General features: G+C 44.5%; 1 protein-coding gene and 1 long non-coding RNA gene across 2 annotated transcripts in view; one reads left to right on the top strand and one right to left on the bottom strand.

The window, feature by feature from the left end:
• Positions 1-14623, bottom strand: part of LOC110222959 (uncharacterized) — a 107604-nt gene that overhangs the window by 19033 nt on the left and 73948 nt on the right. The gene's annotated exons all lie outside the window — the stretch shown is intronic.
• IL21 (interleukin 21) lies at positions 547-14443 on the top strand. Its single transcript, XM_021008270.2, has 5 exons — positions 547-1018; positions 1144-1179; positions 7879-8025; positions 11358-11435; positions 11523-14443. The coding sequence occupies exons 1-5, from the start codon at positions 875-877 to the stop codon at positions 11580-11582; spliced, it is 465 nt and encodes a 154-aa protein (XP_020863929.1). The 5' UTR covers positions 547-874; the 3' UTR covers positions 11583-14443.

Here is a 14623-nt window from a genome sequence, read left to right as displayed (position 1 = left end):
TCTTATATGTACATCATGTCACCCCACTTTTGTGAGGTTAGTACTAGAAATATTATTATCCCCATTTTACAGATGAAGAAACTGATTCTCAGAGATAAGTAATTTGCCCAAGGTCACCCTGCTGGTAGGTGTCAATATTAATAACAGCAGACCAAGATTTGCTATTGCAAATGTGCTATTTGCGCATAGTAGGAACCTAATAAGTGCTAGTCGACTGACTGAGTCCCATTTCTGAGTTAGCCAGAACCTAGAATTTTTCTTTGGGAAATGCCCTCTCTATTCAAAACTTCCTAAAGGCTTCCTCTCCTCCTACATAGCTGGTGGCATACCAGCTAATTCCAAACAGAATGACAAAGTCACTGGGTAAGACCTATAGAGCAACAAATGAGGTCAGCTGACTCATCACTGGAGTGTCACTATGAGTGTGCCCCCAGGGTGTCAGATGGCACAGGTAAGATGCTGTGGGTGGCCTGAAAAAAGGAGATCAAGGTGTTTTTGTTTATTGCTTTGAAGTCTTATAATACCTACTGTTTACTTCTGGGCCCCTTTTGATTCATGGTGAAAACTGGAATCCACCCATTCTCTCCTTTTCCTGTCTAACATGCAGATGGGGCATATTTTACAGTCTCCATCAATCCCTGCCCCCACGCCCTCACACATGCACACGTCTACCTAGCCAGTGGAAAAGAAAAAAGTTACTCACATTCATCCATCTCACAAAGATTTCCAGGCTGAAATGGGAGGGCTTTAGCTCTCCTGCAAGGATGAATAAATAGGTGAGTGGCTGACAGCCTGTCCATTGTACCCCTCTAGTAAGATCCATAGCAAAGACAGGGATTGACTCCTGGCAATTGGAAGGCTAAAACCTGGCCCCATGGAGAGGATAGTCATCTACTGCCTGGTCATCATCTTCTCTGGGACAGTGGCCCCTAAACACAGCTCCCCAATCCGCCGCCAGACCAGGATGGTCCAACTTCTACAAATTGTTCAACAGCTGAAAACGTGTATGAATGACACGGTGAGTAAGAACAGAGCCGTCACCAAGGGGTGAACGACCCAAGGCTTTGATGCTGCTTGTTCTCAGTCCGAAAGGAGCCCTTGTCCACCTAAAAATCACATGAATGCCATTTTCTTTTGCTCTAGGACCCTGCACTTCTGCCTACCCCTGACAATGTTGAGGTAAGACCAGTTCTACATTGCTCTAAATGTTTATGTTTGAATATTGTAAAAGGCTGATGAGGAAGAAATGTCCTACCTTGGTAGGGCAAGCAGGAGTGTGGAGTAGCATCAAAATTAAATCATTCATCCTCGAACAGTCCATTCATTTGGAATTAAATCTTGTATGCAAGAAGTCATAAAATGTTGATATATTGTTTGCTCAGATATTAAACTTTCTTCTGTGATGAGTGCTCAGGTATATCAAGTACATTAAGGTATAATCCAAGAGGGTTTTTTTTACATATGTCCATCTCTTGAATTTGATCTTCTACCACTTCCAAGTCATAGATAGATAGCATCTTAGGACCATGGATTTAGAACTGGAAGGGACCTTAAAGGCCATAAAGTCCAGGTGCCTCATTTTTCAGATGAGGAAACTGAGGCCCAGAGATGTCAAGTGTCTTGCCTGAGGTCACATAGTTAATAAATGACCAAGGTGGGATTTGAATTCAGGTCATCTGACTCCAAATTCAGTGAATGGATTCCCCAGCCAAGATTCTACAAAACTACTTGGCTGAAATGAATACCCAGAGGCCATACGGTCCATCACTCTGCCTTGAGAAAGGACCCAAGGAGTAGGCAACCCATCTAATTTTTAATGGCTAGGAAGAAGCATGTAAAATACGGATGCATACCACGAAAGGTTTGTTCATTAAGGTAAAGACAAATAATTAGTCGGATGGACAAGAGTAGGGGCATTGACATGATTATACTTCTTTGGGGTCTCAGAAGGATTCTGAATGCTGCTGATCAGTTAGGTATTGCTTGCACCATGAGTTATGCATTCTTAAGCTACTTAAAAAGAAATCCATCAGAATCCCAGGAAGGACCAGTTAGACAGCACTAACTTCAGGTTAATTCCTGCATGTAAATCACACAGAAAGTAGTGGAGGAATGTTTTCACTGCTGTGCATCTGTGTTTTCAAAAACAAAAATAACAAGAAAGCTAGGGACCAGAACAGGGAGGGATCTAGATGTTACACGAAAGAGTGACAAGCAAGGAGTTACTGGAAATGAGTGTAAATAGTTGAGAAAGTGAATGAGTCATAGTAACTCATTTTTCCTAAAACCTATTCTGCCCTACTATTTACTGCATGCATTTTGCAAAAGGAATCAAGCTAAGAGCTCCCTCCAACCAAGTAGGAGGAGGTTGTCCCTAACTGAGTCCAAGGGAGGATGCTTCTTAAGAGATGCATCTGCTCATCATGCTTTGAATATGTAAACAATGAGGCAAATGAAAGGGTATTGTCTCAGCAGTGAGATAACACTCATCAAATGGCGTTGGGTACCAGTGACAAAGGACGAGGCTGGAAGAGGTAAGGCACCTTCCCAGCAGGCCAGCTCAGAAAAGGAGAAAGTACTTCCACTTTGGTCTCCCTTTTGTCTAACCTTCACTCAAGCCAAGACCATTTGACTGGCCTCTAGAAGGATACAAAAATGAATCATCTAAATGTTTCTTTCAGACAGTGAATGTTAAGAGGTTGTATTGCCTGGCACATAGATGTGATACAATACACCCAACATTTACTAAGCACTTACCTAATTAGTGTGTGCAGAGCACTTCACTAGAGTTGGGTTGGGAGTGACACTGCCTGTAGATGGGACTCCATCCCATGGCGCAAAAACTGTGAAGTCTGCTGTAGTAGACAAGTCCACAGTCTTCATATAGTTCTTAGTGGAGTATTAGATAGAATGTTGGACTTGGCCATCAAGAACCAGGCCCAAATCCCAGCTCTTACACTTTAGTCTCTTAAATTCTCAGAGCCTCAATTTCCTTATCAGTAAAATGGAGATTAGAATACCTATGGTACTGGCCTCATAGAACTTTCAGGAAGACAAATGAAATCATATATGTCAAATGCTTCCTACAGTTTTCAAGGGACTATCAGGCAGTTGTGGTACCATGGAAAGAAGGGGAACGGAACCAAACATTTATAGTAAGCCTACTATGTGCCAGGCACTATGTCAAGTCAGAGTACCTAGGTTCAAATCCTGACTCTATCATTTGTTTTCCATGTGACATTGGGCCAGTAACTTCACCTTTCTAAGGCTCAGTTTCCTCATCCATAAAATGGGTGTGTTGGACTGGGGGTCCCCATAAGGTCCATTCCAGCTGTAAGCTAACAAACTTTTTGTAATCAGTTATTACAAATTATCTGTCTATCTATACAGTTTCCTATTTTTTCAATGACTCAAACCCCAGTTTCCATGTAGAACAAAAGAGATGTGTCCAAGGGAGCAAAGCACTTCTTTAGATGCTTCCATTCTGAAAGCGATAACAGAGCATCACAGAGACACAGGATTTAGAGCTGGAGGGGACCTCTTAGCATTCAGCCAGATGTACAGCCGGCGCCGCCGTGGGCTGTGAAATTCTATTTTAAAGAAGGCAAACACGTTTGTGAAATCTAAGGCAGTGTACCTGGCTGCAGGCGCAGCTCTTGTCTCACTCTCCTGCGGGAAAAAGAGGAAGCAGCGTGTCTCGATGGTTTGCCACTGTGGCTTTTGACTTCCTTGGGTTTCCTACGACCCTCAGACAACAGCAGAGAACTCCATAGATTTCCACTGGCTATTTCGTAATGGCAAAAGGTCAAGGAAAAGATATCCAAAGCTGGCCTTCCCAATAGGTCCCAGGATCTGCCTCCTGGAGAAGGACAGGACACTGGCCCAGCACCCCACATTGCTGGAGGAACCAGGCAGCCATAGCAACACAGTGCTTCAGAGAGGCAGTGGGTGGGCAAAGATGTCAGCCAGTGTGTGTGTGTGTGGGGAAGACCCAAGATGCTCATTTAAACGTTGTCCATGGTTCAACCAGCTCATATTTCCGTGGTACTTTCAAATTTTCAAAGCACTCTTCCAAACAACCTGTGAAGAGTTAGCATTATAATCCCCACTTTACAGGCGAGGAACCTGAGGCAAAGAGGAACTTGTCCAAGGTCATAGAATCGGAACTGATATAAATGTACTCCTCTTGACTCTGTTCAGTCCTTCTACCACACCAAAGGACTTTTCATTGCAAGTTTAAGGAGGTTCAGATAAGATCCCTTTCAGCAAGACAGTGAAGCATAGTGGACAGAGCTGGACTTGGAATCAGGAAAGACCTAAGGCAAAATCTCAGGCTCTAAGAACTTTCCACTTGGATGACCCTGGCCAAGTCCCTTAACTTCTCTGTGCTTCAATTCCCTCATCTCAAAATGAGAAGGATGGACTTAGCAGCCTCTAGAGCTATTAGAAGCAGCGAGGTGTCACAGCGGACAGGACTGGCCCTGACTTCAAATCTAGCCTCAGACACAGCTAGGTGACTTCTCCCCGCCTCAGTTTTCTCAGCTCTAAAATGGGGATAAAATAGCACCGACCTCCAAGGGTTGTGAGGATCCTTGTCAAGTGCTGAGCACAGTGCCTGGTGCACACACAGTAGGCATTATATTAATGGTTATTTCCTTCCTCTAAGGCCCCTCTATGATCCTATGATTCTGTAAATTGGGGTCAGGAGGGACCTAGCTTTGAATTGTGGTCCTGCTACTGGCCACCCTGTGTGACCCTGCTCCAGTCACAGGTAGCTTTTCTGAGCTGTTTCTGAACCTGGTGACACAGAGCTAAAACCATCTGCACTTAGCCTATCTCCCAGGGCTGCAATCTGCAGAAAAGCACCTAGTCATCTCCAAAGCACTCCCTGCAAAGGAACTGTAATGCAAAGGGCTCACCAGACTTGCAGTAAATCTGCTTTAAACACATCAGCCTGTAATCAATACCCTTGACCCAGCAGATGAGCGGGGGTAATGATACAAGGTCCGCAGGACTCCTTTCTGCTCTGGTGGCTAATTTTCTGTCAACACGCACCTGGAAGTGTTAACTCAGCAATCCTGGGCCTCGGTGAGAAACGCTGGTTGTTCAGATCATCACGGATGAAACAGTTAAGGTTTTTCAGTTTCAGCTGGAAAATTTGCCTCTTTAATTATGAATATTATTTTTTTTTCCAGTAAGTTAGGCCGGTAGTGGTTAAAAAGAAAAGAAAACGAGAGAAACTGAAACAAATGCGAGCATGTGGTTTTCAAGGAAAAATGCAGCGCCCGAGTTCACATTTAGAAATCGTTTCTCTTAAATAAGCATTTTGACCAAGCTGCGGAAGGGGGCTGCCTGGCCCTGCTGAAAGCTGGCGGCCAGGCTGGGAGGGAGAGAAAGCAGAGAAGGGAAGCTGGAGCTTGGGTCGAGAGCCGCGATTGCGTCGGTGCGGGGTCCCCTAACCAGCACTTAGGGGAGACGCGAGGTACCGACAGGAGATCCGTGGGGTCTGCGAAAAGTGCAGAGCAGGGGGCACGACCCCCAGCCATCGAACTTTTGTTTCAAAGAAATCCCAAAGACAAAGCTTTTTAAATTTTTTTAAAAAGTTAACACATTCGTGGTATAGCGGATGAAGCGCTAGACTAGAGTCAGGAAGCGCTGGTTCGGATCCCACCTCTGATACTCGGTGTGTGACTATGGAAGTCAACCTCAGCTTCCTCATCTGTAAAAGGAGGAGGCTTGAGCCCCGGCCTCGACAATGACTCCCAGCTCGAAGGTCCTATGTATGCCACGTACACTCACTCTCTTGGCAGCTGGGTACAGCCCCAGCAAAGATCCTATCCTCTCAGCCCCGGTTTCCTCACGTGTATCGGGTGAGGCTGCGCCAAATGCCCGTGGGGGTCTCCTCGGGCTCTGCCTAGACTTAGGATCCTACGTTTTCTTAGAACCAGCATTAACTTGATTCACTTAAATAACCAAATAATTGTAAGCTTTATTTTTCAAGGTGAGGGGCCCTTGATTTTCCTTCTCAATTCTGATCCCAGGATGGACTTTTTTTTGTCTTTTACTTTTTTTCTGTTGTGAATCCCTTTGGTAAAGTGTCTGGACCTCCGAATTTTTTAAAAATCCTAATGGAAGGAAATGCTAAATTTCAATTAGAGATTACACAAAATAAAGGTGTGATTTTTTAAAAAAATAATTCAAGCTTGTGGGCCCCCTGAAATCTATTTCTAGACACCCCCCCACTTGGGGTCCATGGACCCCAGTTTAAGAATCCCTGCTTGATTTGGAGTCAAAGGACCTGAGTTTAAATCTTAGCTCTGCTACTTACTATCCATGTGACCACCTCTCTAAGCCTCAGTTTCTTCAACTGTAAAATAAAGATATCGGAGGAGCTAATCTCTGTGATCCCTTCCACTTCTAAATTATGACGGTATTTGGTAAATACTGTTTTTACCAAAGCATGGCAAGCTAATGCATGCCTCTTCAAAGCATGCTACCACAAGGATTTTCCCGTTCTAAGGGTCTCTGTTCTTTCCTTCCATATCCTGAAAATCAGATTGTTTGGTTGTACTGATTTTATAACAGGGAAAAAGGACCTGAACCTGTGGTTTCATTCCTATAAGGCACTCCCAGGTGAGGAAACTCTCTCTGTCCATGCAGATTGTACCCTCTGTATACCTTACAGTTTTAGAGGCTTGCCTAGAGTGCAGAAGTAAAGTGATTTATCCAGGGTCATACAGAATGCAACCTTTCTAAGCTTTCAACAGAACACATGTATCAAAACGATATACTGATGGCTCTTAAGTGATGGATGGAGATTCCAGAATTCCTGAACTATCCAGGGCAGGACACCAGGCGGGCGGTTAATGGTACCTAAGAGGCAGCCCGGTGGTAAGTGGATAGAGCCTTGGGCCAGGAGTCAGGAAGCTCTCAGTTCAAATCTGGACTCAGACACTAGCTGCGTGACCTTGGGCAGATCACTTAACCTTTGCCTGCTTCAGTTTCCCCATCTATAAAATGGGGATAATCAAAGCACCTCCCTGGAAGGGTTGTTGTGAGGATCAAATGAGATAATATTTGTAAATCACTTCAGTAGCTGGTGCCCAGCCCCTGGCACACTTCCTTCCTTTAAAGGTCCCTCTATGATCTCATGAGAGGCCAAACAGAAAAGTGATTGGAATGCTGGATTTGGAGCGCAGAAGACCTGCATTCAGATCCTACCTCTGATCTTTACTAGCTCTGTGACCTTAGGTAAGTCACTGAGCCTTCAAGAACCTGCTTGTTCATCTGTAAAATGGTTAAGAAGCTACCTGTAGCACCTTCCTGTGGGGCTGTCAGAAGAACCCAATACCATTGGTCTACAAAGCACTTTTCGAACCGTGATGGAGGGAAAGAAGGGTAGGGGGCCCAGACCTATGATCTCATTGCTATAGGGAACTCCTGGATGAGGAAAGTCCCTCAACCAGTGCAGGTGGGCACCTTCTCTGACTGTCAGAGAATTGCCTAGGACACGCAGATGTCAAGCTTGGCATCACACAGTCTTAGGTGAAAGAGGCAAGTTTTAAACCTTCATAAGTAGATTTTGAGCTGGAAGGGACCTCAGAGACCACTGAATTAATCTCCCCATTTTACAGATGAGGAAACCAAGCCTGAGAAAGAGTAAGCGATTTGCCCGTGGCTACACAGTTAATAAGTGTCAGGCTTTGGCATCAGGGTCTTCCTAACTCCAGGCCCAGTGCTCCATCTACTGTTCCACTTAGATGCCAGTTATTAATTAAGAGGAACTCCAACCACTGGGAAAGATGGAATGACCAAGGCAGGGAAGCTCCCTTTTTCTCCTTGGTTTTCTCATACATATGTAAACATTTTTTCTTTCAGAAACACTGTGAGGAATCAGCTATTAAATGTTTTCAGGAGGCTCCGTTAACACCCTACGATGATGAAGAAAAGAAAATGAGATTTGACGTCTTAATTAAACAACTGAGAAGGAAACTGCCTTGGAGGGAGGCCAAAAAGACCAAGCCAGTAAGCTTTTCGTCACCCACCATCTACCATGTTTCTACTTGTGAACCACAAAGTTGGGTGCTCCAGTGAGACTCCCCAAGGCTTCTTGGGGCTCCCTGGTTAGGTCTCACTTTGGGGGAAGGCATAGCCCCTGGACTCCAAAGTGCTGGACACTCTGAGCTTCACTTGGGGCTCAGGTGACCCGTGAGGGTGAGAGCAATGTACCCAGGTACCCAACCTACCAAGGAGTAGTATGGGTACAAGGAAACTTGCTGTCATTTGTAATCTCTGAAATATTTTCTCCTAATTTAGACAGTTATGTTCTCACCGTTTTTCCTCTCAATATGAGTGGTCTAGAAGTGGGACCATAATTAGAAATTTTGGGTACTGGGGCAGATACCATTCCTGAGGCATGGTTGGGGAGGGAAGATGTGGAAAAAAGAGGGAAGAGAGTTAAGTGGGGCAGGGAGGCAGCTCATTTCTGCCCTCTGGTAACTTTTGATTTAAGCTAACTATTCTTAGTAACTTGAGAAGCAGGGTAATATGGCCTCAGAGCCAGGAAGACCTGAGTTTAAGATCCATTTCTAATACTTAATGGCTGGGTGACTCTGATTATTCCAAGTAGAATGATCCTGGTACATAGGCCCTTGACCCCATTCTCTTGGGTCTTCTCCAGAAGACAGCCATTCAATCATGCCCCATCATCTTCAACTGTTTTCTATTTACTAGTTCCCTGATGCCTACAAACATGCCCAAGTCTCCCCATCCTGGGGGAAAAAAGCCCTCGCTAAGCCCCTACCTTCCCCTCAACAGATCACATTTCCTTCCCTTTCTCAGCCAAACCATCTATCCTTGTCCTCTACTTCATCTCTTGTCAATCACTTTAAACCTGACCTCTGACCTCATCACTCACCCGAAATCCTTCTCTCCCAAGTCACCAGTTCTTCCAGCCACCAAAGCTGATATTCTTTTCTCAGTCCTAACCATTCTTGGACTCTACCACATCTGATGCTATTGACCACTCACTCTCTTTTCCTGAGCATTCTTTCCAGAGTTTTCATGACCCAATTCTACCCTGGCTCCCCTCCTACCTACCCAGCTGACCACTCCTTTTCAGTCTCCTTAGCACCTCTTCATCCATATCCCATTCCCAACTGTATTTCTCAAGGTTCTGTCACTTCTTTCTCTACACCCTCTCAATGATCTCCTCAGCTTCCATGGGTTTAATTATCATCTCTCTCTATACAGATGATGCACAGGTCCATATAACCAAAAACATTCTCTCCCCTAATCCTGTCCCTTATCACCAACTACCTACTGAGAATTTCTAACTGGATGTCCCATAAGTATCTCGAACTTAACGTGTCCCCAACATTCTCCACCCCCCACCAAACTTTCTTATTTCTAGCACCTCAGTGGCAAGGGGTCAGGAAGACTCAAAATCAAATCCGACCTCAAACAATTACTGACTGTGACCCTGGGCAAGTCACTTAACCTCTGTTTGCCTCGGTTTTCTCAACTGTAAAATGGGGGCAATAATAGTGCCTACCTCCCAAGGTTATTGTGCGAATCCAAGGAGATAACATCTGCAAAGTGCTTGGCACACTTCCTGGCACGTAGTAGGTTCTATATAACTGCTTCTTCCCTCCCTTCCTGCTATGGAAGGCACCAGCGTTCTTCAGGTCTCTCAGGCTCAGTGTTCCATTAGCCTTGACTCCTAATGCCTTCACCCCAATTATCTAATCAGTTGCCAAATTTTGCCATTTCTCCCTCCACAATTTCTCCTCTATCAACCCCTCCTCCACACTCACACAGCCACCAGATTCTGGTCCTGATCATGTCTTGCTTCGATTATTTCAATGGCTACCTACGGAGTCTCCCCACATCAGTGTGTCCCCCCTCCAACCTATTCCTCCACACTGATGTCCAGGTGTCTGTCCCTAAGAGCAGATCTGATCACATCATTCATTCCCCTGCTCAGTAAACTCCCTGTTGCCTCTGGGATCAAACATAAACATGCTCTGTGCGACTTTCAAAGCCCTTCACAACCTGGCCTATCTTTCCAGCCTCACTGGACATGAATTACTCTTCTTCCTTACACACAAGAGGCCAGCCAAATTACCTTGCTTTCTTTCTCATGTATGGCATTCCATCTCCATGCCCTGACTCAGACCACCCTCCACATCTGGAATGAATTCCAACCTCAACTCTGCCCCATACAATCCCTCTCTTCCTTCAAAACAAAGTTCCAGAGTCAATACTCTGGCTGGGCTCGACTCAGGCCAGTCAGGGGGTTCAGGCAGGCCTGGGGCAAGAATGAAATGGCCCACTCATGACACACACCACCTTCTCTGTGAAGCCTTCCCTGACACCCCCAACTGTGCAGGTCCACCCTCCCTCCCACACACTTTGTGTTTATTCTGCGTATACTTATATATGTGTGGGTTGTCATCCCCGATGCCATAGAGAGTCCCTAGGAGTAAGGATTGTTTCATTCTTTGCATTTCCATCCACAGCACCCAGTATACTTCCTAGCCCATAGCAGATGTCTCATAAATGCTTGTTTGATGAATGGAACAAAGACCACCCATCATCCCTGACTGCCTTTATTCTGCCTTCCTCTAAAGGGGGGGAGAGGGGGAGAGAGAGGGGGGAGAGAGGGGGGAGAGAGTGGGGTGAGAGAGGGGGGAGGGGGAGAGAGGGAGAGAGGGGGGAGAGAGATGGGGAGAGAGGGGGGAGAGAGATGGGGAGACAGGGGGCGGAGAGAGAGGGGGAGAGAGGGGGAGAGAGAGGGGGGAGAGAGGGGGGAGGGGGGAAGAGGGGGGAGAGAGAGGGGGAGAGAGAAGTCATGGGATTTTTTTTAATACTTTAAAGATCACTTCATTCAATGCTCTCATTTTAAAAGTAAGGAGGCCTAAAGAGGTTGTGACTTAACAAAAATTATTCACCATATTAGGACAAATGTGGGAATAGAATCCAGGACTCCAGGCTCTTGATTCCAAGTTCTTTCCATCCTCCTTCTCCCCACTTTCCCCACCCTGCCCCAGTAGAGTGACAGTATAGGATTTTGTCTTTCAGCTTGATGGATAATAGGCAGGTGATGTGCACGCCTATCTAAATGAGATACTTGTAAAGAGTTTAGTGTAATGCCTGGAAGGTAGTAGGTGCTTAATAAATGCTTGTTTCCTCCCTCCCTTTCTTTCTGTTCTTTTATCTTTTCTTTCGTCCCTCTCTTCCTTCCATCCATTCCTCTCTCCCTCCCTCCTCTCCTCCTTCCTTCTCTTCCTTTCTTCTTTCCAAGAAACCATGGCATTAAGGGTGCAAATAAACGCTTCTGCTTCTTGGCTTTCCAGAAATGCCCTTCCTGTGATTCCTTTGAGAAGAAACCACCCCAAGAATTCCTCGACAGCCTGAGATCACTTCTCCAAAAGGTATCTTTGTTTCTTATATCACTTCCATCTACACATGGGGACTGGGCTCTTCATGCTGGGATCACTGATGCTGTGTTGTCTTCACAGATGATTTCTTATGATCAGCATCATCCCCACCATCATCGTTGCCATGGCCACTGCACCTAATACACGAGGGAGGTGAAGATGCCCACAGCCCTAAGAGAAAGTTGGACACTATATGACATACTCTAAGATCTTAATATTCTAACTGAGCAAATGCAGCATAACTATGATGGGGGGAAATGAGTTCAGATAAGAGTTTAAAGTCAGGGAGAGTTTTCCAAAATTATTATCAGCTCCAAACCTTCCAGCCCTTCTTCTATCCTGGATTTGGTGACTTGAAGACATGGTCAGCTCATAGCCTCATTACCAAGGGGATAGATGGAGAGGCCGTGTCCTCTGATATTCATCCTTCACTGTGTTACCCAAGTGGGGTAATGTCACAAGGAGACGGGGAGGAGGATCCAGACGGGATCACTCTCAATCTGCCCCTATCTTATTTTGTTCCCTTTCTCCTCTGGCAACCCTGATCTCCTTACCATGCTTAATTAAATACTGGCTAGTTCATATTCATAATAGAATGTCCCTATTCAAACATGAATGAGAACATAGAAACAGGAGCTAAGAAAAATTTTAAAAAGACAAAACTTTTTTAAAAGAGAAAACGACCTAATTTTTAAAATCTTATCTGAACAGTTTTCCCCTTTTCTTAGTATATTTTACATGTTAAAAATGTAACCTATTTATGCTTTGAGGGGAATTATTTTTCTAGCTGGCTACTAAGAATGTCGCTTTGTTCATAAGGATCCGATGAAATATTTATATTCTATGGAAATGAAGAAATGTATTTATATTATTCATGGTTTTTTCACAGGATTAGGGTACTGTGCCAGCAGAGGGTATAAAATGGCCCTACCAAAATCTCCTTACCATTCATAGATTGAGAGCTGGAACTCTAGAGGCCAGAAAGTCTAACCCAGTCATCTTGTAGATGAGTCCCAGAAGGAAAAAAAATAAAAGCTAAGTGATCTATGCTCAGGGCCACACTGCTTATAACCCCAAGGAAGGATTTGAACTCAGGTCTTCCTGACTCCAACTCCACTATCCTATCCACTACGTTCACAGAAAGTATTCTGGGCCAGTCGGAGCTGCCACATTTCATTTTTTGCCTCCTCCCGTTCTCCAACAAAGCCTTCATAATGGATACAGGAGATGGCAGTGAAGCAATAACATCCCTGGCCAACCTGAGCTTTGAAATCTGAAAACTGAACTCCTATGGAGCTAACATTGCAAAATTCCTTGCACAACTTGTGTCTAAATGGCTTGGGGGAAAGACATGTCCCTTTGTCTTAAATATACCATGCATCCAAACAGTGTAATGGAAACAAGCAGCCCCTTCAATAACCTTCTCTGTGAAGCTAAATATATTTATAGGATGAGTTCTTAATCTGGGGTTAGTGAACTTTTCTAAAACATTTTTTGGAAAACTGCATTTCCCTATACTCAGTTTCCTTCGTAATTCTATGTATTTCATTGTATGTATCACAAAACATTACTATGAGAAGGGGTCCATGGGCTTCACTAGACTGCTAGAAGGGACCAATGACCCAAAAAGGTTAAGATCCTTTGCTCTAAAGAATAAAATGGTTACCACAGAGTCATAAGCTAATTCAAGAAGCCCCTATCTTTGTCAGATTGATCTTTGGAACATGCCAAAGAACAGAGAATGTGTGGGATGATCAATGCTCTGGGTCTAGTAGGAAGTGAGAGAAAAAAAATCTACGTCTGTTTTGAAAGAGAAGTGTATGGCAGCCACCTGCTAACTCAAGCGGAGGCTGGTTTCGCTTAAATAGCTGGTTCCAAACAGAAACATTTTCAAGACCATAATTCTTTCTTAGGACCTCAGCTCAGTGACCACACTGCATTCTGAAAGCCTTGACCATTTTGGAAATGGCTGGCACACGTGATGACAACCGTGAACATTTACACGTGTCTCAGCTCCACCTTAAAAGCTCTCCACTTCTATCTGGTCTGGCCAACGCTACAGAAACCATGGTAGGTCGGCAGCTCTGCAGCATCTGAAACACTGACTTAATATGTTCTTATCTCTGCCCGGTTTGGTGGCTGACTGTTTCTTTGACGTCATAGTTTGAGTTTCAAAATAATGGATTTCTCTCAGTACCATAACTGTTAGACCTCTGAAATATCTGCTCAGAAGCTGTTTGACCAAGTTCTTCACTGAAATAAAAATCCTTTCATGGAAGCTGAGGTGGGGGGAGGGGGAACTTTTAAAAGTACAAATAAACTTGAGGCCTAAGAGATCTTTCCTGAAACACAGGGAGGGACAATGGCCATTCAGAAACCAGAGGGAGAGGAAGGCCAGCGGGAGGCTCTGCCTCGGTCTCATGTTATTCAAGACCAGTCGGAGGCAAAGGATGAATGACTTTTGGACATTATACCATTTACAGATGGAAAGCAGCCTGCCCCTCTGGGCCTCATTTTCTTCATCTGTTAAAGGAAGATGAACCAGCTCGTTAATCTCTAAGTTCTCTTCCAGCTGTAACTGGATTGGTTTTTTGTTGTTGCTGTTGTTGTTTTGAGAATTCTTACCAGGCAAAGCGCTGGCTCTACCTTGGCATCTAGAGTTCCATTGATCCATTTTGATTTCAAAGGCACTCTAGCACCCCCTACTGCACAAACAAGGGAAATGTTTCTATAGAAGACCATTGCAGCAGGCGGCATGGATAGAGGAACCCCACACACCTGCTCTGTAAGGCAAGGGAACGTTATACCTTTTAGAGATGATTAATCATATTTTTATGATTTTAGCTGATGGTGTCCTTTGAAGACACATGTATAGAACTGTAGCATTATCATTCTGTGTTATATTACTCTGTTGTATTGACAATTGCCACTAAGAGTTAAATTTTAATATAAACTATATTTTTTTAACTTAATGATTTATTTATTATATATTTGGTTTGGAACCTTTGTGTGAATGGCTTCTTATTTAAGACTGGAGTACATTAAATACTACCCAGCCAGGACCAACATCTTGTCTTAAGCCTAAATTCTTGACTTTCATTCTTTGGGGTGGGGACTGCTTCCTGCACAGTATATCATGATTCTTCCATGTATACTTACCCTGAGCCATTCCTGTCCACATC

Source organism: Phascolarctos cinereus, unplaced genomic scaffold (assembly GCF_003287225.1).
Source record: "Phascolarctos cinereus isolate Bilbo 61053 unplaced genomic scaffold, phaCin_HiC Scaffold_9;HRSCAF=440, whole genome shotgun sequence".
NCBI classification, from domain to species: Eukaryota; Metazoa; Chordata; class Mammalia; order Diprotodontia; family Phascolarctidae; genus Phascolarctos; species Phascolarctos cinereus.
The sequence above is the reverse complement of the archived record's forward strand: the minus strand, read 5'-3'. Positions and strand labels throughout refer to the sequence as shown.

Coding starts and splice junctions, on each gene's coding strand:
- IL21 (XM_021008270.2), top strand. CDS start 875: ATGGAGAGGATAGTCATCTACTGCCTGGTCATCATCTTCTCTGGGACA. Junction 1,180..7,878: donor CTACCCCTGACAATGTTGAG/GTAAGACCAGTT, acceptor TTTTTCTTTCAG/AAACACTGTGAGGAATCAGC. Junction 11,436..11,522: donor TGAGATCACTTCTCCAAAAG/GTATCTTTGTTT, acceptor TTGTCTTCACAG/ATGATTTCTTATGATCAGCA.